The following is a 27,118-nucleotide window of genomic DNA, read 5'->3' on the forward strand; positions in this document are numbered from 1 at the left end:
CAGAAGAGCTGCAAATGAAACTCACTTTCCTTAACACCTGTGGTCCTCAATTCTCTTCTAGTTCAGTGGCTAGAACACACAGACTAAATGGCTTGAATGAAATCCTGACTCTGGCATGGGTTAGCAGGTGTAACTTCCAGAGTCTAAGTCTCAGTGTACTCTCCTGGATTGTGAGGACAGTAACAGTATCTACTTCAATGGGCTACTGGGAAGATTTAGTGCAAGTCTATATTAAGCACCTACTGCACAGTTAAGTGTTCACTATCTTTTAGATATTAAGATAATAATATTGTATACATCCATCTCTTCCTTGAAAGCCCTCTCCTTTTTCTGTGTTAGAAAAGGACACTCTCCTCATTTTCCTAACACTGTTTCTTCTTTCATGCCTTTACCACCTCTTCATCATCCTATTCCCCTATATGTGAGCTTTCCATGGCTCTATCTTCAACTCTATATTAATATTATTCCAATGACTTCTAAACAAAATATTGAAACATTTGGTAAAGGGATGAATCCAAATTCCTTAAGAAAGGAATTATCCTGGAGAAACTTAAGAGTGGTTTTAGCAGGTACAGTCTAACTATCCCATAGAAAAAAAAATTGTTATGCTTTCAACTTGAGACAATATCCTCACCAATGAGCCTAGCCAGAGAGTCCACAACTTCAAAAAGTAATCCAGCAAGGGCATGTTTTGACCATCTGTGGACAATAATATTCATGTTCTTCATTTAAACTGGAAAATACTAGACAAGGGCAAAAATGAGTTAGTCAAGAAATATTTGTTGTGAATGCACAAGATGTCAGGCACTGTGCTGGGAGCTCTCACATACACATTTTCATCTGGTCTTACTTGCTCTATAGCACTGTACAGAGCAGGCTCTTCTCACATGGCTAATGATGAAGGTGTGAAACAAAGTCTAGATGAGGATAATCTATATGCTTACAACAATGAATTTCCATTTTCTGTATGCCTAACATGGCCATGCTTTCTTACTAAGCCTCTGAGAGTGAATGAATCTCAATCTTCATTTAGAAAAGATTAACAACTATATAATGTGCAATTACCTTCTGGGTAATGGTGGTATATTTATAGGAGATTGCAGTTTGTGATTACCTTACCCCGTAGAGAGGAAGGAAAGGGGGAACAAATATGGACTATTTTCTATAGAAACTTTTCCTTTAAGAAGAAAATGAAAGTTATAGTGAATAGACTTAACCTTTAAAAAGAGTTTGATTTAATATGTACAGTTAATCTGAGATATTTCTGTGCTAGTCAGCATGACCTAGCTATTAAAAAAAAAAGTTTTAATTCCTGAGAAGAATACGGAGTAGATCCAAAATAAAACCACTCTTCTGACTTTGTAACCATTAGAAAAAAAGTTGATTCATAGGAGCCATGGGCCTGATGACAGACCATCCTCCATCTCTACTCATCTGGCTTGTCTTCAGTAAGAGAATTGGCATGGCCCAAAACACAGCCCAAACCTCTGAGCCTGCTCAGATGAGGGGGTAAATGAGGTCCTGAACTACAGGATGTATTTCCAGGGCTGGGAGGTATGTTCAAAATTAGTAGTTAACTATACAACCTTCTTTATTTAACTTATTTGTTTTTAATGCCTTGAACTAAGGATGCACAATTAGATAAGATCACAGAATGAGCTTGGAGCATTCTAATTTCCTCTAATCAGCCTAAAACTGAATCTGTAGTATCAGAGTTCACAAATCTGGCACATGTGTATGCAAATGTGCATACACACATATGCTCATTTAATTTCTACTTTGGTAACTTCATTCTTCATATATTTCAACTTCACTGAACAGTAAACAGTATTATGAATGAGAAACCAACCCATCAGGTGTTAACAATAAAAGCACCAGGAAATATAATTTTTACTAATTAAGGAGTTGTGTTGATGAAGCATTAGGAGAGTTCAGGATGCAGATCCCCTTTTGGTCTCTCTTTTTAGTTCAGTTTGATAAGTTTGGTTACTTTCTCCATCGGCAGAAAAGTAAACCATATTTTGATCCAATATACAAAGTTATAACATCCTTTCAGAAACTTTCTTTATATGTTCACTGTAATAGTTCAATTAAAATGTACCTTTTTGGGGCTAAACCTTATAAAGAATCCCTATTAAAGGCAAGTCCTGAATACAAGTTAAATACAAGCTAACTATAAATTTAATTTAAGATTTTAAACCTATTTCTAACTTAAAGAAAGGTTAAAGCAATCTACTTTTAATTAAATATATCTATGGCAACTTAATTCCAAATCTTAAGGTTCTGCAACCCAATTTCTCATGATAAAAATATTACTAAAACTCATCTGCATTGAATGACAATCTTCCATTCCTCTCGGCTCTCTGAATCCATTATCTCCCTCATGGGAATGAATGCTTTGCTATGACTGATGATGAATAAGATATATAGGACAAATGATGCACTTTTTCATTTAAAAGACTAAAAAGGAAATTCACTTTAGTCTCCTTTCTGCCTAGTTTCATTAAAATCTAAATACAGCTATTCTAAGAGATTTTTTTCTAGCTCACTTCAGTTTGACAAAAAAAATGTCTCATGTATCATTTAAATCAATTACAGACTATCTGGAAATATACCTCAAAGTTTCATTTTCATACTTCTGATTTAAAAATAAACACACAAAATATCACTGAACTAAATAAGCAATAAAATAAATCTTACAAAAAACCTAGTATCCTGAAAGAGTATATTGTTTATTACTAAAGTATATTCTAAGAGTGTTTCAACTTTAGAAAGTACTTAAGGAAATATCTTTACATAACTCTTTAATTCCTAAAATATCTTTGTAAAGTGGTATCTTTAATCATTTATTTATTTTACCTAAAAAGTCATATAGCAATGCCCACAATACTTAGAATAATATCAAAATCCCAGTTTAATTGCACAACCAGATGACATTAGGCAATTATTGCTAGTTAAAAGGAGACCACCCATTTCCCCTGCTGGATAAGAAGGTTATTTTCTCTCTTTTGCATCAGTGAACTTCCATTACTTAGCACAGTAGAAGGTGCTCATAGAAAGTGTTCAATAAATATGGATACTTAAGGGAACGGAAGATAGGGAGAAATGAAGGTGAAATTGTAGAATTTAAATTCCATATCCTGGGATCCCTGGGTGGCGCAGCGGTTTGGCGCCTGCCTTTGGCCCAGGGCGCGATCCTGGAGACTCGGGATCGAATCCCACATCAGGCTCCCGGTGCATGGAGCCTGCTTCTCCCTCTGCCTATGTCTCTGCCTCTCTCTCTCTCTCTCACTGTGTGCCTATCATAAATAAATAAAAATTTAAAAAATTTAAAAAATAAATAAATAAATAAATTCCATATCCTAACTTCAAAGACTCTAGATTTTTTTTATTTTATTTATTTTATTTTTTTTTAATTTTTTATTTATTATTTATGATAGTCACAGAGAGAGAGAGAGAGGCAGTGTCTTACTTCCTCTTATTTTAAGGACAATAATTCCATCACAGGGTCCCCATGACCTCATCTAAGCCTAATTACTTCACCACCTTCAAACATCATCACATTAGGGGTTAGGGCTTCAACATATAAATCTAGTCGAGGCACACAAAACTTTAATCCTTAACAGCCACCTAAAGAAGACTCTTTCCAGCATATTTAAATTGGGCCTTACTTTTTTCTTCTACTGCAAAGCTTGATTCATATCCTCAAGTTTGCTAAATTCCCAGATGGTTTCTCCATTCTGCCATTTTCCTCCCAGGGAACATTGTGGGGTCTTCTCCACCTGGTCCCTTCCTAACTGTTCTCTTATCCCTGTTGCACAACCTGACAAATTCTCTTTCCCCTTTACTCTTGCCTGAACCTGAGTCATGGGTTCCTGCATCCCATGTCTTCCTCTTTCTTGATTTATTCCCTTATTTTGCTGGTATCCATATGTAACATCCTAAGAAAGAAAATGCTTTGAAGATAAACTTTCTGCATCCCTACATATCTGAAAATGTCTCAACTCTGTCTACACACCAATGATAAATTGGCCAGGGCATAACCAAATTTCCTCCACCCCAGGAATCTGAAATAATGTTTCATTGTTCTCCACTTTCCACTTTAAAATGTGCCCATCTGATTCTTTGGAAACATTTTTTTCCTCCTTCTAGAAAATCTTTCTAAATAAAGAATATATAGGTCACTTCTTTTAGGTTGCACATTGCTACTATGTGTGAGGAAAAGAAACTATGTCTATAACTTCCCCAGGAAAATGGGAGTGGGGGGAAGATGTAAAGGAGGAATATATGATACTACAGTAGCCACTAGCATCTAAATGATACCAATCCTCAAAAAGGAGGTTAATACATCATCAACATTAAACTCTACCCTAAGACTGTGATTCATAAGATTTGTTATTTGAGCTGAACCATTCCAGGGGTGCTTTAAAATATCTACAATACAATGTGAAAGGTGTCCTGTGTATTTGCATAACACAGTGCTCCTGATGGAAGGGAAATACTATTCCAGAGATGAGAAGCCAGAGTGGAAACCAAGCTACCTATTTCCAAGAAAGAGCCTGGTAACTGCTTACACAGAAAGTAGAAGAACTAAGAATTCAAATAGAGATGAGCAAGAACAGGAACCTGGTGACACCCCTAAAGGATTCAAATAGAATGAATAAGAATTCAAATAGAGATGAGCAAGAACAGGAACCTGGTGACACCCCTAAAGGAGAAGCAGGATTAACTGGAACTCAGAAGCCAGGGCCATTCAACAGAAGCTGGCAATAAGGCAAGCCTAGCTGGCGGGAGCTGAGCTCAGAGAGAGAGAAAAGAGTGTACACTTTAGACAAAGGAGTAAGCAAGGGATTGGGGAGAAGTCCCTGGCTTCTCCCTCCTCCTACCCTTAAGTAATCCACTAGCACCTCCCACTAAGCCAACTCCACAGAAGTGGAGGCCTAGAGAGTTGGGAAAATGTGGTGCAGAGCAAAGCAGGGTAGATAAAAGGATCTTAGGGCAAATAATGATAAGACCATCAATTATCAAGGCGCCCCAAGAGAACTGAAAGCACATGTTCATATAAAATCTTGTACACAAATATTAATAAATTTAATGCACAAATTGCATTTTTTGCAATAGCCAGAGTGGAAACAACCCAAATGTCCTGCCACTGAAGAATGGATAAACAAAATGTAGTATGTACATCTATGCCATAGAATATTATCCAGCCACAAAAAAGGAATAAAGGACTGTCACATGCTACACTCTTAATGAACCTTGAAAACATTATGTAAGTGAAAGAAACTGGAAAGATGGGCGCACATATTGTATGATTCCATTTATAAGAAATGTCCAAAACAGGCAAATTCATAGAGACAGAAAAAAAAAATAGATTAGTAGTGACCAGAGAATGGAGGGAGAGGACATTTGAGACTTAACTGCTACCAGTTAGATGTTTCTGTTTAGAGTGATGGAAATGTCCTGGAATTAAATAGTGGTGATAGTGGTACAACACAGCAAGTATACTAAAAACCACTGAAGTGTCTATTTTGAAATGGTGAACTTTATGATATGTGAATAACAGCTCATCTTTTAAAATGTTAAAAAAAATAATGACAGAAAATAAAACACTGAGAAGTGGGAGTATGTAATAAGCCTACAAAATTTAGGTCAAACGTCATTTAGTCTCCACGGTTGTTAGGCAGTGACACTGCACAACATATCACTACTGAAGGTCACTGACACTTGCTGAGAAAATGTAGTATTATTTTCACAGGTTCTTAATTTCTAAACAATGTATCTGAGGTACTTCTGCCACGATTTATAAGCAACCAAGATGGCTAAGTGACTTTTTCAGGAATCTATCATGACAGCTGGGTCTCTGGCAGTCAAAATTAAAATTAATATTTTCAATTTCACGTGGGGGACTGCCACACAACAAAGAAACAAAATTTTCCCTTTTAATTTTTTTCAAGGTCTACCCAAGCTTAAACATTCCATATTTTTTCTTAAAGAAGAAAATAGCTGGACAGGGATTGAAAATGTAAAGAATACAAGCTAGTAGTAGGAAAAAGGATGTGAAGAGAGAGCTACAAATTCAAAGCCTGGCAGTAAACAAGACAAAGCTTTAGGACCCATCAGCAAATTTCAGTTGACCTGCCTGGGACAACTGTTTGGATAAGAAAAACAAACAGTGTTATATACCTTTTACAGATTGACTACGTTTCTGTAAACTTCTCCACAGTACAAAATGATGCTCAGGTATGTCGTCTGTGGCATAACAACAACAACAAAAAATCAACAAATTAAATTGGAATTGCCTAAAATGTCTATCATAAGTGACAGCTTCTTAGAATAATGCAATTTGAACATAAAATGAATAATTTAGTTATGATCAGGATACAGAGATGTTGACATATGTTATCATCAATGGCACCTGGGGCTAGATATGACTATTAAGAAAAAAACAAAACACTTCTTTGAGAAAACATCTAACTTGATAAAAGAATATTAATTATGTACTGTCTTGGGGTAAGTAAATGGTGAGTTTAATAAAGTCACTTCAGTGGATAAAATTATGAAACTTTCAAAAGACAAATGCTGATGAACAACCACAAACAAAATAATTTTACACACCTTAACTTCAAGAGAAATACCAAAACTGAAACCTAACAAAAAGTATTGTAGTATCCAAATCAGCATAAATTTTTAACAGGATATTTATGAAAAACCAACACGAGATTAGAAAATTATCATTTATGTCACACAGTTCAAAATCTACCTTCTAGCATTAAGGTCTTTAGCAGCAATTTCCTAAAATCCCGGGAGGTAAGGATGCTTCCCTATAAAAATAATCCCATTAAACATTATAACAAAGCTCTCTGATTCAGCACAATTGGGGCAGAGTTGGTACATATATTAAAAATATTGGTTAAAGCAGAGAATGATAAAATATGTATAACATGTTTAAACACACACAAACAATAAAAACAAAATTGTAAAAAAAAAACAAAACAAAATTGTTTTAACTTAAAATACAAATATAAATATTCACTCATACTCTGATATAAGATTAAAGCCATTTTTCCTTAGGTCCTCTGATTAGGATTTTATAGTATTTTTGTATATGAACCTACAGATACAATGAAATATTTATATTTCCAATTCTCTTTGACTTATAGAGGAATAAAAGCTAAAAGGTGCACACAAAGTAATCCGCATGTCAAATTGTTAGATTTATATCATTTTCTCACAGTTCATTTGTGCACACTTAATTCAATATCATTTTTTTCAACTTGTCCTTACTGAGAGTTTCCCAATACTTAATAATTTTATTTGTTGTCACACTTAATAGTTCATCACTTTATATATATATTGCAGAATTATAATGAGAAGAACTGGCATTCAGAGGATGTGAAGGGGGTGGGAAACTAGCTCACTAATAAACAGAACTGCATACATACAGTAGACAACAGTCAACTACCCATGTGTGCTTAGTATCCCGTGGAAAGCTGTCAGTGTCATTGTGGTGAGCCTGTCAAGCAGAAGTAAATTCACTAAGTTTGGTAAGTAGACATTAGCTAAGTGAACCTCCACTGTACCTCTACTCCTTGAAAACAAATATTCTATCAGTAAAAACGGATAAAGGGGGTGAGTATATCAACAACAGGTTGGAAAGCTAGAGAAACTCCTGACAACTTTCTACAAAATGCCTGGGCTGATTATTTATTTTAAGTTTACATACATCAATGAGGCCATTTCTCAGTATTGGTGTTGGGTTTGTTAATAGTCCTAAAGCTTTCTACTTCTACGTAGCAGTTGCCTCCTCTTTGCCAAAATAAATATCAAGAGTCTTCAGTACACCCCAGAAATTTGCTTTTTAGAAACATCACAATCTCCAATGAGCCAAACTTATGAGAACCCATATAACAAAAACGCATTCACAGAGGACCCACAGAAAGTTGAAAGTATCTACCTGACAAAAAACTCCTTAAAGTTCCACTTGAATCCAGAGGTCAGTAGAGACTCCAGCAAAAAACCTCAACAATTAAGGTAGAGAGAAGTACCGCACCCACCTAACCAACGCCACTCTGATTACACTTACACACACACACATGCATGCACACACACACACTATATGACATCTAGAGTATCAAAAAATCCAGAAATTTTACACTTTATGAATATGTGTTTTTTGGCATGGGGATCATTTATACTATTCCCAAATTTTCATGAGCCTCCATAAAAGAAGATTCTGCTTCTGTGCCCTATTGACATAAGGCTTGGCCAGACTATTTGGTTAATGTAATGGAAGTACAAATCACATTTGTCACTTCTTAGCTGAAGCTTTTAAAGCCATAACAGGAGGTCATAACTCTTTCTCTCTGTCAGGAGATCAGCATGTTGCAAACAGGGGCTGCTCCATCATCTTTGATCCTGGGAAGAATCTGACCCTTGGGACTGGTGCACAGCTGATAATTGTAGTCTTGGCTGTTGCAAACCATTATGTTTTCTGTAACATGCCATACCACAGCGAAAGCTAACACAGCCATGTTAGTGGCTATCTATCTATCAAAGCAATGATAGATTTATTTCAAGGAAGACTATAAAGGAGGGAGGTTGACACCATAACTATACCTTCCAACCATAAAAAAGTTCTAAACCAATAAATAATCACTAATTTTCAGATCAGTGTTTCTCCAACCATCTGTGATGAATGACTTACCTATATGTATAAAAAAAAAATCTCCAATCTATTAGACCAAATCTTACGCAAAATGCAATGATTTAAAAAATAAAAAAAAAAGACTTTCAAAATTTAAGCCTTAATTTTTATATTATCATTAAATTCACCAAAAAAAAAAAAATTCTCTGTCAAACTGCAACTAAAGTTTCTAAATGCTTGCAATCCCAATTTCTGTCAACACATCACTGCAAAACAATTACAGTGCACAGAACCACACTGGTCCACAGAGTATGCTTTCAGTAGCACTGTTTCAGAGCATGGGGAATTAAGAAATACAAAGGCTTTAATGATGATATAAACTTCTGGGCAAATGTATAACTGAAAACAAAATTACAGACTAACTTTGTCCAGGAAACAGGCAAAATTGCAAAATTTTCCTTAATATTTTTCCTACTCTGCAAAAATATCTGTGATTCCTCTACAGGCATAAATCAGGGTGTTTTTTTTTTTGTTTTTTTTTTTTTTAGTACATCAGTGATAGACATTTAGCTTATTTGAAAAGTGCCTAGCTCCCAGACTTAGTAATTTTAAATGAAATGTTTTCAGTTATAGCAAATAGAACCCAATTATTTTATATTGACATATGTAGTTTACTGCCTTTTTCTCTACTTATTATCACCTAGCTACTGGGAAGCACCTAGTTTTCCTCAATTATATAGCAACCTGCAATAAACACAGTTTACTTCCAAAACTCCAAGAATAATTTAAATCACATTTAATTTTCTAAAGAATGAATCTTTGCTGCATTGAAGATGATTCAAAGTTTTAGAAATTCATCTCCAAACTTTAAGTAGTTTCTAGCTCGCCCAGAAATACTTTTGGGTGGTAAGACTCCAATCCTGATGAGTGTCATTATCCATCCACTGTCCTGGGTTGCTGTAGCAGCTGTAGCTGCTTAAAAAGCTAGTTTTAAACAAAATGACTGAAAGGAAAAGAAATGATTGTTTCATTTTCTCTCAAATAATATATGTAATATATTTAAAGTGAAGTTGTTTTCCAAGTTTTAAAAATGTGGATGGCAAAAGCTAGATCTACTTCGGTTTGGACAACACAGACTAAATCACTGGACTCAAGCAAGAGTCAACTGTCTTTTGAAGTTAATAGTAATTTATTTAATACGAAAAAAAGGCCCTTAAAATGAGAGAAGTTTTTCAATCTTGTCAACTAAAATTTCTTTAGCACTGAATAGGTATAAAAAATGTTTTCACATTTACAATCTAATTAATGTATCCAACAACCCAGTTTAGACAAGTAAGATAAATATCATTACTTTATCCTCACTGAGCCAAAGGAAGAACTGTGTTTCAACAGTTCAACTATGATTTCAAACTTTTTTTTTTTTTTTTACATATCAAATCGTGGCAATTTCCTCCTTAAAGATCATTTGTATTTAACTGCTCTAAGTAGTTGTACCTAAAATATCTTCAAATCAGCTGGCAAAAAAATACAATAGAACAACAAGAATTTACTAGCAATATTATGAACAAGCCCAGAGAAAGAACACAGAGTGCAGTCCTTCTCTAAAATGATTAGAAGAGAAAGACATCACAGTAAGCTAAAGTATTTCGATTACAACTATAATTTTTCATAATACAAAATTAAAGTCTAGACATTCTTTAAATTCTCCTGAAAAAATACCACAAATGTCTAATCATGTAGGTAAAAACTCAATTAAGAATCCATTTTCAGGTATATATTAGTAATAGTCAATTTAACTATTAGCAGAAATAAAGTTTTTGTTACTGGTGTCTGAAGATCTATTTTATATTATTATCTTTGGGGGTTGAGAGAAGAGGTAGCCACAAAAGCAGTATTTTATTTTTTTATTTTTTTTTACAGATTTTATGTATTTATTCATGAGAGACACAGAGAGAATGGCAGAGACGAAGGCAGAGGGAGAAGCAGGCTCCACTCAGGGAACCCAATGTGGGACTCAATCCTAGGACCCCAGGATCCTAGCCCTGAGCCAAAGGCAGATGCTCAACTGCTTAGCCACCCAGCCATCCCGGGAATATTTTAAATTATAGTACACTTTGATGGTAAAAATATAAATAAAATTATGTTACTTTTTAAATCTCTGCCAGTAGGTGAACCAATTGTTTTTATTTAAAGCAGTATTTCAAGTACATATAAAGTAAAACTGTGTTAAAGGAAAAAGAATTCTAAAAACTGATCAGTGTTATAGTTGGAGATTAATTCTATAGAACCTTTTAAGTTTATTGTTGTCAACCTATCGGTTGATAAATGTGATTACAGTCCTGAATATAGTTAAATGTTTTAAATTTTTTAAATGCTTTTTTAGAACATTTTAATATGATCAGCAAAACTACCAAGAACAAGATTCTAATTAATCTTCATATGCATTTTGTAATGAAAAAAGATACTGTAACTGTTTAGCTAATTAATATCCATTTTCTTTTCCTTTTGGTTTAGTACAAATTTATGCATTAGAAGACTTAACAATAAAATTATGTCATCTATTTTTGATCCTGAGAAAAAGCTCAACAAAGAAAAATGACTTTTTTCTTGTTCAATGCTCCTTAAAGAAAAAAAAAAGGAAAGAAAATGTAAATAGGGAAAAGCAAAATATAGAATTCCTTGTGTTAAAGCATGGTTAGCTCAGTTATGTTAGGGTACATTTTCAGCTAAGTATCATCATCAAAATTCTGTGCTCTACACAATCATAACAAATTAATGCTCACTACTCACAGGTACACTTTTTTCCAAAGACATTCTTTTAAATGCATTATTAACCTAAAAGCTTGACTCTACTCTTAATTTTCAAACTTTTTCAAGTGAAAACTCCTTAGTGAGAACAAGTTGAGATCTTATGTATACAGAGACTCTCAGACCCTGTAACTTTAGGCAGAAAAGCTATTCTTTCATCTAGATAAGAAAAGAGATTAGTCACTTAAATTTTCCCAGCATACTGCCTGTTCCAATTTTCTATCACAATTTCATGTATCTTAGTTTTTCCCAGCTCTCCAGTAAAAATAAAGGCTCATTGATTAAATCTGATGTTCTTCATGTTCTTGGACATGAAGTATACATTTGCTGATGAAAATAATTTACCAAATGCTATCCCAAGTATGGAGAGATTTTAAATTATGTGATATACCTTCACAAAGGGTAGATTTTTTTTTAATAGAGGGCATTTTAACATTAAAATAAGCAGATAATTTTTAGTTTTCTGTTTACAAAATTTTTTAATTATTATACTTTTAATATATAAGCATTAAATCCTAAATAAAGGGGGATCCCTGGGTGGCGCAGCGGTTTGGCGCCTGCCTTTGGCCCAGGGCGCGATCCTGGAGACCCGGGATCGAATCCCACGTCAGGCTCCCGGTGCATGGAGCCTGCTCCTCCCTCTGCCTGTGCCTCTGCCCCTCTCTCTCTCTCTCTCTCTCTGTGTGTGACTATCATAAATAAATAAATAAATAAAAATTAAAAAAAAATCCTAAATAAAATTTCAAAATGCAGTTCTCCAAATGCACATATGGCCCAACTATAATTACAAGGCACAATTTGTAATAAATCAGCAGTAATCCCTATGCTAGTTCCTAAATCTAATTTTCATATAGTTCCTTTCCCATATTTTTATGTTTCTAAAACCTACCTACGTGTTTTATGTGAGAGGGGGTACCTGACGCAGGTACCAAATTTTAACTGAGGTTCTTTTGGTATCTCTATGTAAAAATTAACTTGTGCACATTCTCAATCAATACTTCTCAGTCTTATAAATGGCCGGAAAAAGAAGTAATAAAATAGAATGCCAAAAAGTGCCTTAAAGATAGGTTGATATCTAAATAGTCTTTTAACAAAAAAATACTAGTCAAAGCAACTGTATAAAGAAGATGAAGAAATATTAATGTCTGTGTGTAAGAAAAAAATTATTAATGACTATTTTAACAATAATTTAAGAAGTCTCTTATCCCCATAATTTTATATAATTTCATAATTTTCATCAGGCAAACAAAACAATCTAAGTCAGCAGATCACATGGTCTTTCTCAAAACTTTCCCTGAAGTTTTCAATAACTCTGAAGAAACAGGCCTCATCTAATTTGGGGTACTAAAGTCCTTAGACTTGTGTTTTCCAATAGAGGAGCCAGTAGACACATGTGGCCATTGAGCACCTGAAATAAGGTTAGTGCAACTGAGAAACTAAATTTTAAATTTTATTTAAATTTACTTTATTAAATTTAAATTTTAAAACTATTATTCAACTCCGTTACTAGCACTTTTAATAATGTTGGAAAAAACTTGGGTTTGTATTGTTAAACTGAAAATTTTATTAAATCTAAATATAGATCAAGTATTGCCAATGAAAAAATATCAGAGCTAAACGAATGCAAAAGAACAAAAATAGCACAATGAATTTTATACCGATTATATTAATATTAAAATATTTTGATATACTGGATTAAATAAAATTTTTCATTATTAAAATTCATTCAACTGTCCTTTTACTTTTTAACTTTTTTTTTTTTTTTAAGATTTTATTTATTTACTCATGAGAGACACAGAGAGAGAGGCAGAGACACAGGCAGAGGGAGAAGCAGGCTCCATTCAGGAAGCCTGATGCAGGACTCGATCCTGGGACTCCGGGATCATGCCCTGAGCCAAAGGCAGACGCTCAACCACTGAGCCATCCAGGTGTCCCATCCTTTTACTTTTTTAATATGGCTACTAAAAGTTCTGAATTACATATGTGGCTTACATTATATTTCTATTAGTACACTTTTAGGCAACATATATAAAATCAAAACTTTTTAAAAGTCAGCTTTTTTTAAGGTATAATTTGCATGCATAAAATATAGTCTTTTAAGTGTATAGGTCTATAAATTTTGATAAATGTATGCAGTCATGTAACAACCAGCATAACTGGGACATAAAATATTTTCATCACCCCAAGAAGTGATCCTTTGTAATCAACTCACAACTCCTACCTCCAAATCCTGAAAACTCTGTCTTCTGTCCTTAAAGCTTTGCCAATTCTAGAATGTTATATAAATCCAATATACTAGCATATCGCCCCTTAAAGCTGATAAAATCAACTTTTAAATACTACAGTACTCTAACAACACCAAAGGATGATAATTATTCTGATAAAACTGAGTTTTCTTCCTTGTCACTATTATAGTAATTTATTTATACCCACTAGAATAAAACTGAGCAAATTATATTATAGTTATTTACATACAAGTCCCTCTTCCCACTGGACTGTAAGCTAGAACCCTGCTGTCTAGATCAACTATGCTTTCCATAGGGTTACCTGCCTAATGAAACTGATGGGGCCAATAAGAAGGCTGAGAAGATATTTGTTACAAAAAAAAAAAATTGAGATTATATTATAAAAAACGGAAAACAAAAACAAAAAGAACGGAGTGATGAAGAAGTTTACCCTTTAGTTTAGATGCCTACTTTTACTGAGGTCTCAAAAAAGGATATTAGGCTCTAAAGGTTCTAAGACCTACAATGTCAGCTAACCAGGTGCTAATGCTAGTGCAGATTTAACTTATACCAGTATTTTTACCAGACTGTTATTGATTTTGTCAGGGCTTCCTAACAAAGTCGGATAAATTTCGAGCAGTCTGCCTCGCACTATTTTTCTCATAAACTCTTACTTTTAGTATATGATTTTATGGAACATAAAAGTTTTTCAGGAACACATGCATTACATTTCAGCAGGAACACCAGTACCACGTGAACGTAAAGACTTAACAAATCATATAGCTCTATCTGAAAAGTCAGATATTTGTAATCATTAATTTTCATATAAATATATGAAATATAACAAATCTATGTTTTTAAATGAAATAGTATAACCAACTTTAAATCTTTCAAACACTTACTAAAGTCTCCAGTAAGAAAAACTCCTTCTGCTCCTGGGGCCCATTCTTTGCAATATAAACCGCCATCAGCACATCTGTGGACACCAAATGATTCATAACCTCTGGAAAATTTATCAATACCACCTTCGTTCTCTCCAATGTTGTTCAAAGTCTCATTAAACCGCTTATACCTTTGAAAAAGTGCAAAAGAAGGAAGTTAGAAAATAAAATTGTATTCCAGGAAAGCTACTGTAATTAATGCTTTATTTACTCTTATTCAGGAAAAGAAATGCTTTATTTACTCTTATTCAGAAAAAGAAAGAAAAAAAGATATTAAAGAGGAATAATGTGAAAAATTTCACATATAGGTAGCAGTTACCTCATAGAATAAAACCATTCTTAAACTGAACCAATCTAACATTTTTTGGCAATTTCATGCATTTTGGTATAAGAGAGAAAATATGATTGTTCTATATGTTCCATGAAATTTTAAAAATCAGCATTATAGCAACTTCTATGTCAAAATAGTATAATGAAGGAGCCTCCCTATGTGTCTCCCTATGTGTCTCTCTCTTCTAATCCCTAAGAAAATAAAAGAAAAATAGTCAAAAGCCAGCAAGATAAATAAAATTACCCTACAACAGGGTTTGGCACACTTTTCCTGTTAAAGGGTATATAGTTGGTCCATTTCACAAATACTCAACTATCTCTCTGAAGCATGAAAACTGCTGTAGAAAACATGTAAATGAATATGACTGATGCCAATAACATATTATTTTTGAAACAGTTATTGGCCAAATTTGGTCTATAGGCTGTACTCTGCCAAGTTCTGCATATAGCAACTAAGCATGGGAAGAATATGCTACATCATGTCAAACTGTAAAAGCTAGTGGCCATGAGAAGAAATCGAAGATTCCTTCCCAAGTAGGACCAAAAGTAGCACATAGTTGTTCCTGGCCCTCTCCCAGATCCACAGAGTCCATACAGCTACACTTAAAAAATGTTACTATTGTCACTAATACCAACAGATTAGAACAAGGAAGCAATGACATTTATGTACACAGTGATAATCATTATGGCACTATTTACAACACCAAACCATGGGAAATAACCTACCAGATCAGCAAATGGAAGACTAGCTGAATAAATTGTGGAACATTCAAACAATAAATTACATGAGTCATTAAGAATGAGATAGAGGGGCCCCTGAGTGCCTCAGTCAGTTAACCATCTGCCTTCAGCTCAGGTCACGATCCCAGGGCCCTGGGATGGAGCCCCACATTGGGCTCCCTGCTCAGCAGGGAGCCTGCTCCTCTCTTTCCCTCCTGATCCCCCTATTTGTGCTATCAGATAAATAAATAAAATCGAAGAAGAAGAAGAAGAGAGGAGGAGGAGGAAGTGGAGGAGAAGGAAGAGGAGGAGGAAGAAGAAGGAGGAGGAGGAAGAGGTAGAGAGAAGTGGGCTGATATGCAAAGATGCCAAAAACAGATTGCTTTTAGAGAAAGAAGTTATAAAATAGTATTCTGAAAAGCATATATTTGCATAAAGAAAATATAGATATAGTTATGATACAGATACAGATCCATTTTCACAGGGCTTTTTTCTCAGCTTGAGGGGTGGGGTTCCAATGGCCTGATGTAGACGGGGGCCTTAAGACTTCCTACCACCACCACAGTCACATTTGCTTCAATGACGGTAAGAAATGTACCACATAATCAGATCAATGGAGTGAGGTGGCCTATAGGAGTGGTAGGTGTGGGTGAAATATTTTGACCCCCTTTTGTATTTCTCTGTATTTTTATGTCTATTTCTGTTTGTTCATTTATTTTTTTATATTTCACATATAAATGAAATCATAAGGTATTTGTCTTTCTCTGACTTATTTCATTAGTAGCTAATACCCTCAGGTCTATCCATGTTGTCACAAATGGCAAGATCTTATATTCTCTTTTCAGTACTGACTAATATTCCATTGTGGATGTATGTACACATCACTTTTTCCTTGTTCATTTACCTACTGATGGACAATTAGGTTGCTTCCATAGTTCAGGTATTGTAAATAACACTGTAGTAAACATAGGGTGCATATATTTTTTTGAATTGGTCTTTCTGTTTTCTTTGTATAATATCCAGTGGTAGAATTAATGAATCATATGTTGTTTCTATTTTTAATTTTTTGAGGACCCTCCATACTATTTTCCACAGTAGCTGCACCAATTTACATTCTCACCAATAGTACACAAGGCTTCCTTTTTCTTCACATCACTGTCAACACTTGTTATATGTCTTTTTGATACTAGCCATTCTGACAGGTGTAAGAAATCTCATGGTTTTGATTTGCACTTCCCTGATGATTCGTGATGTTGAGCATCTTTTCATGAGCATCTTTTCATAACCTGTTGGCTATCTGTATGTCTTCTTTAGAAAAATGTCTATTCATGTCCTCTGCACATTTTCAATCAGATTATTTGGGGGTCTTTGGTATTGAGTTGCCCTTTTGTATTGTATATATACCCAATACATACAAGTGCACTCACATCCACACATATGTGCACATCCATGGTTTTATAAGTATAAAAATTATATTTAATCCATGAACTAAAACAAATTAGATTTTTAACAAAGTGGCATAACCCCAGTTTCACTAGCAGTCCTTACTCTCAGGGACACAAACTAAACCATCCACAGGAACCAGACAGGTATCACATATATGAGAAGCTGCCCCACATAAGAAACACAAAAGTGCAAGCCTGATGAGAAAAGATGAGGTTGGCCTTAGAGTATGGAAAATAATATAGAAAGGAACTCTGGTAAGATGGTTAAGTACAAACCCCATGGAAAACAAAAGCTTCTACTTAATACCTGAGCCCATTGTTACCAAGCGTAATTTGCCAGATCAAAGTATTCAAGAACCAAAAAAAAAAAAAAAAAAAAAAAAAATCTGAGATTTTTCTATGAACCCTCCAAATTTAAATACTGGCAATGTTTCAAAAATCCTTAAAATACTGACCTGGACCAAAAACAAACAAACAAAAAACAAAACAAAAAAGGTCTATAGATATGAGATACTAATATGCAAACCCTCTCATATTCTCAGAGTTCTATGAGAAAATGCATTTTTTGTTTTTTTGTTTTGTTTTTACTTGTTACAAATTTATCATTCAGCTATAATTCTTGAGTGTATGAAAACTCTAACCCATATTAAACAACATAGTAACAACATTCAAAAAAATGATAAACAGTAAGGACCAATCAACAAAATTAAGTTGGACTTAGGGTGAAAAGAATACAAACACATATATACATAATACAAGGAAAATTAGTGATAAAAAAAGATACAACTCTGGGAGATTAAACAAATGTGGCAATAATTTTATTGTTAATATGAGACTAATATCTTAAAAACACACTTCAGATTTAAGGTTTAAGTTAAAAAAAATCATTCATAAGAACCTTCATAAAATATGTACAAATGTCTCATTTACCAAAATTTCAACAGAAACAGGATTATAGCGTTATATTACTTTAACTAAATATCTTGACTTCCCTCAAGGTCAGCCCTATAGCTTCTGATACAGAAATACACATTCCACTTTGAAATCACTGTGTCTGAAAAAAGAAAATGCCTGAGGATACAGCAAGCTCATCATGCCTGTGCCCTCTCCTACTACAGTCATCTCTCTTAATATTTTGCTATGAATTTATAGGATATTTAAAAACTAGGTCAAATTCTTAGTAACCAAAGAACATAAAATGAAGTTAGTACAGCAACTAGCATTTTGTGCAGATATAAAATGCTATAAATATCATCAGATTTGATCTCTACATTGATGTTTTTAATCCTTTTTACAAAGGAAGAAACGGAGGTACAGATAAATATGTTAAGTTGTCCAAGGTCGAGAAGGTAAAAAGCAATAGAGAGTGAAGCATCATTCATTACAAAAGTTATACTTGAAGTGAGTCAAGAGACCAAAATCTCAAATTAAATGTCACATTTTCTATTTAAAGAAAGTCCTTAAAGTTTCATTCATAAAGCTATTAATCTTTTAATTAAGAGAATCAGCTTAGTCTTTAGAAATAAAGTGTAGGCTATATCCTAACACTGTTATATACTATATGTGATTTCGAACAAGTCACATATCTCCCTTTTCCTTAGTTTCTTCCCCTGTTAAACAGAGAAAACATTATAGACTCTAAGGAATTAATAAAATCACACTGGGAGCCATCCCCACAGTAGCCAGCAAGTGCTCAGTAATTGTTGGCTACAACTTTTCTCTACTTCAGTAAGAAACAATGCTGTAAAATGCTTTATAATTTATAGCACTTATTTAGATTTTAATACACCTGTTAATTATCAGCAAACATTAAGGATTTTTCCCCTTAATTCCAAAAGTGTTTGAGAATCTTACCATCTTTTTTCCTGCTATGGAAATTACAAATAAAGGCATACTAACACAGAACACTTACTAAGTACTCTATATTGACTTTAATGTGTGGATTATGGAAAGTTTGGGGAAAAAACTAAATAGATTGGGTTGACTGGGGAAAAAATGGTTATTTTACATAAGTAGCAAGAGATAAATTGTGGGGAAAAAAATGAAACAAACTGAAATCTGTGCTTTCCTGGAAGATAGTTCATCTTAGATCAGTACTGAATTTCTAATTTCAGGCAGAGTTGAGAACACAGGAGATAAGTCAAAGAAGATGGATCATACATTATCTAGAAATGTCTAGGATGTAGAATCCTTTCTCAAGTGTTTCTGAGTGGTCTTGAAACCTAAGGAACCCATGGGGGAAATTCCATTCCTGCTAGCTTAGTTTTCAAGATTTTATATTGTCATTTGCTTCCCCAGGGAGACTTGGGTTAGAGGCAAGAAAAAGCACAGAAGCAAAAGCTCAACAGGAATTTTTAATAGCTAAAAAAGGAAAATATGGTTAAAAGAGGGGTGAATGGGATTTTTGAAAGAAAAAAATAGCTTTTTAAATCAGTCTTTAAAAAGACTTCAAGATTTCTCATAGAAACTTTCCTCTCAGGTGAAAACTATGCAGAATATGCAAAATTATCCACATATTAAAACTGTCAAGTGAAGATTTAGGTATTTGAAACTTTAAAGTAAACAGTTTATGTCTTAATTAATTAAGTTAACTTAAATTTTTATTTTATTTTATTTTATTATTTATATTATTTTATTTTTTAAAATATTTTAATATTTATTTTAAATTAATTAAATTAATTAAGTTAACTTAACTTAATTAAGGGTAAATATTCTACAACAAAAATGCAAAATATTTATTACAGAACAAAAGTATTTATTGTGTACAAATAATTCAGTTACATAAAATAAAAATCCTTCCCTTTAGAAGCTCATTAGTGCAATGGAAGAGTGTTCAATTCACCACAGAAGACGGCTGGGATAAGTAAGCATTAACTAGAGAGTAAGCAAGACACCAGAAGGAATTAGTGAGAGAAGAGGAGGTTGAAAAGGCTTTATACTGTATCTTGAAGGATAAGTAGTATATTTTGAAAGCTAAAGACAGAGAAGAACATTACATGTGTGTAAAAACTGGGAGGTTCTTGTTGACATGACAAGAAGCTGTGTGTAACCAGAGCAAGAGAACAGGTAGGAATCTAGAAGCCAATCAGGATGGAAAAGACAGTTTTCAACTAGACAATAAAACAAAAAACAAAACCCTTAAAGACTTTAAAAAGGAGACAATTGATACGATCAAAGACAAGCTTTAAAGGGAGCAATATGAAGGATGAATTTTGGTAGGCAGAGTCCATATTTAATGAAATGTTTATTAAAATAGACTCAATAGGGGATCCCTGGGTGGCTCAGCGGTTTAACAGCTGCCTTTGGCCCAGGGCGCGAACCTGGAGTCCCGGGATCGAGTCCCGCGTCGGGCTCCCAGCATGGAGCCTGCTTCTCCCTCCTCCTATCTGTCTCTCTCTCTCTCTCTCTCTATGTCTATCATTCATAAATAAATAAATAAATAAATAAATAAATAAATAAATCTTTAAAAAAAATAGACTCAATATTAAAAGCACAGGGAACTGTAGACTCTTCTGCTACACAAGATTGATCAATTAAAAGAATTTTAAGATTGGTATCATACTACATGTGGTTTCTTATTTTTGAATGCTTTTCCTTATTTTTAAATGTTTAAATGTCATAATCAACAAATATATGCATTTCCATGCTTCCATTTAAAAATCTCTATCACTCTCCTAATCTCTATTCAATTAAGTGTATACACAACTTCACCTATCAGGAAACACCAGAGATGCGACCATTTAAGTAAAGGAGATGAACAAGGAGTGGCAAAATCCATCCATTTATTCCATATGTATTACTGAACATCTACTATAGATCCACTGCCATGCTAAGCACTGCAAACATAGAGATGAAAGACATTAAAACATCCACGGCTTCAAGACATTCTTCATAATGTGTAGAAGACAGTAAAACAAAAAGTAAAGTGGGAAAGCATTACGTAGGGCATTGGTAAAGGCTTTTAACCAGAAAACAGAAGTAGCTAATATATAAATTCCACAAAGAAAGGAAAAACTATCTGTTTTGCATGCTGATGTAACCAAACATCTAAAGTATTAGCACATAGTAAGTACTCAATGAAAAATTTTTGGTGAGCACTTAACACATTCAGATTGTGGCTGAGTAACAGTGATACAATGGTTAGATTTAGGTTTAAAATTAGAATTATTATGCTGGGATTTGAATCCCAATCCTACCTCTTACCAGCTATAACTAAGACTAATAAATGTCTTAATCTAAGAATAATAACAGAACCCACTTCACATAAGGTTGCTTTGATAATCAAATAAGATACTACATCTAAAAATGCTTAGTATGATACCTTTGCATGAAATGAATAAACACCACTTGGACAATTAAAGTATTAAATAGGACTGCTGCATTTGAGATCAACATAAAGAAAGAGTCTCTTAAAATATAAGAGAGTTACAATGCACTGTAACTGGACTACACTCATGGACTCACTCTGTCCCACTGGCCATCCAGGCTTCGTGCACTCCTTTTATTGGATTGATGGAGATTGTGGCTTGCAAGCAACTGCCAGTGGAGGTCACATTCTACAACACGGATGTGTGGAGGAATAAAGGCTTCACGGGACAAACTTTGACCAATAAGATCTAGAAAATGGGAAGGAGTCCTCAGAGAAATCCTTTCCCCTTCTTCCTAAAGGTCCTGTGTGACCAAACAACCATCTTTGTAAAGAAATACATGATCTCGCATAAGAAGCCGATTCATCAACTTGATGCTGTATCAAGATCAATATACAGAATCATAAAAGTGAACAGCAACCCGGAGGATGTTTTGACCCAATAAAGACAGCAACTACTGCCAGGAGCCAACCTCCTCAGCAGTTAGTACTTTTAAAGATGAATGCAAACCATTCTGTGCTTTAGAACTAATCAACATACACAGGTATGAGGTATGTGGTTTTTATTCAAGTAGTTTGTCTATTACAATTCTTACCAATACCTCTGTTTATGCAACTGGGACTTGATGTTAATTAAAATAATGATTTCACATATGGAATGAGCCTAAGACTAAATGGTATGGACCACCTACTATGTGCCAGGCATGATGGCATACTAGAAAGAACAGACTTTAGAAATAAAAGATTAGGTTCGGGACACCTGGGTGGTTCAGAGGTTGAGTGTCTGGCTTCCACTCAGGGCATGATCCTGGGGCCCCGGGATCAAATCCCACATCAGGCTCCCCAGAGGGAGCCTGCTTCTCTCTCTGCCTATGTCTCTGCCTCTCTGTGTCTCTCATGAATAAATAAAATCTTTAAAAAGAAACTAAAACAATAAAAAATAGGGTTCAGTTGATTAGCAAATGGCCCTTAGCTTTTTTTACTTAATGATCTCAGAGGTTCAGCTTGCCCACTAATAAAGCAGAAAGAGAATAAAGAGAGAAGAGCTTGCCCAGTAATAAAGCAGAAAGAGAATAAAGCACCCACTGACGGCAGGGTGGTGCTTACTGTTAACCTTTGAACAACATAGGTTTGAACTGTGTGGGTCCACTTATACTGCTATTTATATATTTATATATATTTATATATTTATATATTCAGTACAATGCTATAAATGTATTTTCTCATCTTTACGATTTTCTTAATATTTATTTCACTGGCTTACCTTATTGTAAGAATACAATACATAATATATACAATACAGGATACATGTTAATAGATTGCTTATACTATTGGTAAGGCTTTCAGTCAATAGTAGTAGGCTATGGGAGTCAAAAGTTAGATGCTGATTTTTGACTGTGCAGGGATTTAGTTCCCCTAACCTCGTCATTATTCAAGGGTTAACTGGATTAATTATTTATAAATTTATTAAAAATAAATTACTTATGGCATATTTCTTTAAAAAAGAAAAAAGAAATTAAGAGATTTCTAATTAGAAAATCAAAGAAACATTCAAAAAAATCAAATAGTTCTATCATGCTAATTATAGTGCAATACTAAAATCTAAATATTAATTCAATTAAAGCAAGCATTAAGTGTATTAATTTTAACCTTTTCAAAGAAACCTTATTCATTTTGTATCATATCTACAACACAATCAAATGCACTGAGCCAATCCGATAAATATATCATCAGATCACATTTAAGAACAAATAGTTGATCTCTTATTTATGATGTTATAGAATAAAAGCTGTTTAAATTTAAAGCTATTTAAATTAAGTAACTTTATTCTTACTTGACCTAAAGTTAAGTGTAATTTTGACTACTTTGAGTTTCAAATTAATAAAATAGATGTAGAAATCATGATTATATAGAAATCATTAACCCCTTCTTTTTTGGGGAGAGAGGGAATGAGGTCATTTCAAAACTTCTGCTGGAGTTAAAAATTAACTCTTAAAAGTTAGTTGCTACTATTTAAAATACGGTCCTGAAAGTAAGTAGTGGTTGTTATTTATTAAATGTTCTTTCCTAATTCTGGCTCTCAATCATAGAGGTGAAGGGGTCGAGGTGAAGTTATTGCTGAGATCCTGCCAGTTCTAAATCCTACAAAACCAAAAACATGAAATATTCTTAATCAATGAAAAACTAGAAATACTCTGCTCAGTGGTGTTACTGAGCCATATGCAATACCCTATTTATTTTAATAATAAAATACTTATTTCTAGAATCCTACATTTAAGATAATGGAAATGATATTTAATGACACAATTTAAAAAGCCTACAATATAGCCATTAATGTAAACATATTTTCACTTCTTAACAGATTAATTAATTAGAATAAATTAACAAAATGTAGCTAGAAATTAATTTTAATCACTGTGCCTTGTCTCTTGGTTGCAAACAAATTAATAATATATTGCCCTTGCATTTTACCAAGGTATGATTAATGGTCAATATTAAAATTTCTGGGGTCTTCTGGCAACGTGAAAACCTGACTGCCTAACTAGGAAAAAATATCATGTGAATGTAATAAATCAGAATTACTGAAGGTAAGCCCTGTGAGACGGCCCATCTGGTCAGGCCTGGAAGTGTCAAGTATTGTCCCAAGCACTTTGAGCAGCCAGCCTCTTTATCAGCCACTCTCTTTCCAGTCACGCTTCTGTTCACGTCTTTGCTACATGCTCTGCTGATTACCTTGGAAAAGGGCAATGCTGTAACTGTTCAACTGACCTTTCAGTTTATTTTCTCTCGTGTAATATGAAACATGAGCTAACACAGTCTTAGTCTACTGATTTCTAGGAAGAAATCTAACTTAATGTTTCAACAGCTCCTGGCTCAAATAGCATTCTGTTCTGTGGTCAGCTTTCTCTTTTTGGAAAAATGATATGGCAAAGACCACAGGTTTGGGTTAGAGAGGGGCTTTAGATGATGATGGAGACCACAACCTACACAAAAAACTATGTTACTGAGAACATATGGGCAACTAATCTGCTGGGAAGCAATTCCAATCTTCCCAATCACCACCAGAATCTTCTTCCTAACATGACTCACCGTATCAACAGATTAAAATCAATGATGGTTAAGTCTTTTCATCTCTTAATATGAATGTCATTGTTACTCAAACACTGTCAAAAGTTCTTTACTCACCAAAACAGAGAGGGAGGTTAAGAAGTCAAAAGACACAGGTTCTAGACGGAATCTACAGCATTTGACATATGAACTTCAGTTAAGATAACCACCCAAAGCTTCAACTTCCTCTGGTAAAACTGAGGAAGCTGAATTGAAAAGTTCCATCCAGGGCTAAGAAACTGGAATTCATACTCTAATCTTCTCTGATTCAAAGTTGGGTCCTAATTCCAACCAAGAAAGTAAAAAACACATTTCAATACAAAGGCTATTTTAGGCATCTCCCACATATGCCATTTTACCATTGTGCAAGTGATATAAATATATATATATATTTTTAGAGATTTTATTTATTTATTCATGAGAGACAGAGAGAACAGCAGAGACATAGGCAGAGCGAGAAACAGGCTCCTTGCAAGGAGCCCCATGTGGGACTGGATCCCTAAACCCAGGATCACACCCTGAGCTGAAGGCAGACACTCAACCACTGAGCCACCCAGGTGTCCCTATATTTTTTTCTTAAAATATTTTAAGCAGCATATAAGCCATCTATGAAATGTAAAACATACAGCAAATAAAACAAGAAAAAGTCTGTCAACAGAAAAAAATTATAATAAATTATAAATATCACAAATCATAAATGATAATCCCTAACCTTGTGTAGTATTTATACTATGTTCTAGGTTCTATTAAGTAGTAACTTACTTAAACTCTCACAATAATCCAGTATGAGGGAAACTACTGTCAGTCTCATGATACAGATGAAGAAACAAGAGGTTAAATAATTTTGCCAAGGTTACACAGCTATAAAGCGGGTGAAGCTGAAATGTAAATCCAAGATTTTGTTTCCAGAGTATCTGACCTTAACCATTAGCCATAATACTACCCAATACATTTTGCAGTTTACAGTTTCCCAGTTGATTAGGACTTTGTACTAAATTTGAATTTGTTATTTAATATTTGCTAAATAATTTTAATATGCTAAACTTCTGAAGGAAAAAAAATCCTTTTGTTCTAAGTGTGGTATAAATGGTCAAAAAATAAAATCATCAGAAAACTCACTTAAAAAAAATAAAACTCATCATCTTTACACTGAATAAATCCAGAAAGCATTTTTTAAATTTATTTTTTAAAGCCTAAAAAGAGCAGAAATTACATTGGTCCTGGATTCTAAATGCCTGGAAATTTTTATTTGGGGAGTGGATGTATCTGTCACAATGAATCTGAATTCATTTACTAAAGTAAAATATGCAAACAGATACTATTTATACCTCTGATATATATGTTTCAAACTGGATGGTAATTATATCAATTGTAAGATAAAAACTAACACTTTTTTTTTAAGCTAAAAAATTGCTAAAGATCAGATACTGGCACTTGAAAACAAATTAACAAATCCAATCACAGTCTTGAATTTATTAAATATAGCCAGATAGCCATGAACTTTATCCTTGTGAATGTTTTTAATATTTGAAACAGGATAAATGAATCAATTTTCATTTTGACAATGGCATAGAACACACTATACTAATATATATCAAAGAATCCAAGGATATATATATATATATATATATATATATATATATATATATATCCAACAAAAAAATCCACATCTTTTGCACTAAATAGCCGTGAAATATCAAAGGTCTATCAAATACCCTGACAGTTCTTTGCCTTTACTGAGGGAGACAAAGGTTTCAAAATTCTGTCAGCTACAAAACCAAAAGATCAAAGAGCTTTCACAGTGACTTCCAACATATTGGCAAGATCTCTTTTAAGTTAAAAAAAAAAAATCCAAGTTTCTTTCTATCCATCCATATATCCATACTATAAATATATTGTGTGCATCATGTATGCTTATGTATACATATATATTATGCATTTATATAAAATCATATATAAAAAATACACACACATGAAAATTTCTTTTTTTACATTCAATGACCTAAAACAGACTGAACAGGATAGATCTGCAACCATTGTATAGTTTGTGTAGGGTGGTCTGCTATATTGTTTATGTGTCCCAGTTAACTATTTCTCCCAAATTACATATTTTATTCTTTTAAATATTTCCAAACTGAGATTGAGATTAAAGTACTTCGCTATTATTGAGCTATATTACTCTGTAAGTTTATAATAAAGTATGGATGTAAAAGAACATTTATAAATTTGACTTACCATATTACCAAGAGACCCTGCACCAAATTAAACTACTATAACCAAGACCATACTGCTATAAGCAGATCTGCAAGAAAACCCAACGTTAAATTCCATTTAAGTGCAAGCAAATCTGTTTAATAATGCCACCCTGAAGCTTAATTTGGTAGCTTATTCAACATCAGTAAAATGGAAGCTTCAAATTCATCTAGAACTCTTATTGCTTATGGGCCACTGTTTCCTAATTTGATGCTCCCAAAATGCTGTGGCCAGATCACACAGTGGTACTTATAATTAATATGGCCTACTCATAA

At 33.7% G+C, this 27,118-nt stretch overlaps 1 protein-coding gene across 5 annotated transcripts in view; it reads right to left on the minus strand.

Moving 5' to 3' along the window:
- GBE1 (1,4-alpha-glucan branching enzyme 1) overlaps positions 1 to 27,118 on the minus strand; it is a 272,117-nt gene that overhangs the window by 207,406 nt on the left and 37,593 nt on the right. For all 5 annotated transcript variants that reach the window (XR_011997302.1, XR_011997300.1, XR_011997299.1 and 2 more), the window contains exon 2: positions 14,583 to 14,752. Coding sequence is in view for 1 of the 5 variants with exons in the window: in XM_025995626.2 (XP_025851411.2) it covers positions 14,583 to 14,752 (170 nt within the window). In the remaining 4 variants the exon portion in view is untranslated. The remainder of the gene's footprint in view (positions 1 to 14,582; positions 14,753 to 27,118) is intronic.

Source organism: Vulpes vulpes, chromosome 15 (assembly GCF_048418805.1).
Source record: "Vulpes vulpes isolate BD-2025 chromosome 15, VulVul3, whole genome shotgun sequence".
In the NCBI taxonomy this organism is placed as follows: domain Eukaryota; kingdom Metazoa; phylum Chordata; class Mammalia; order Carnivora; family Canidae; genus Vulpes; species Vulpes vulpes.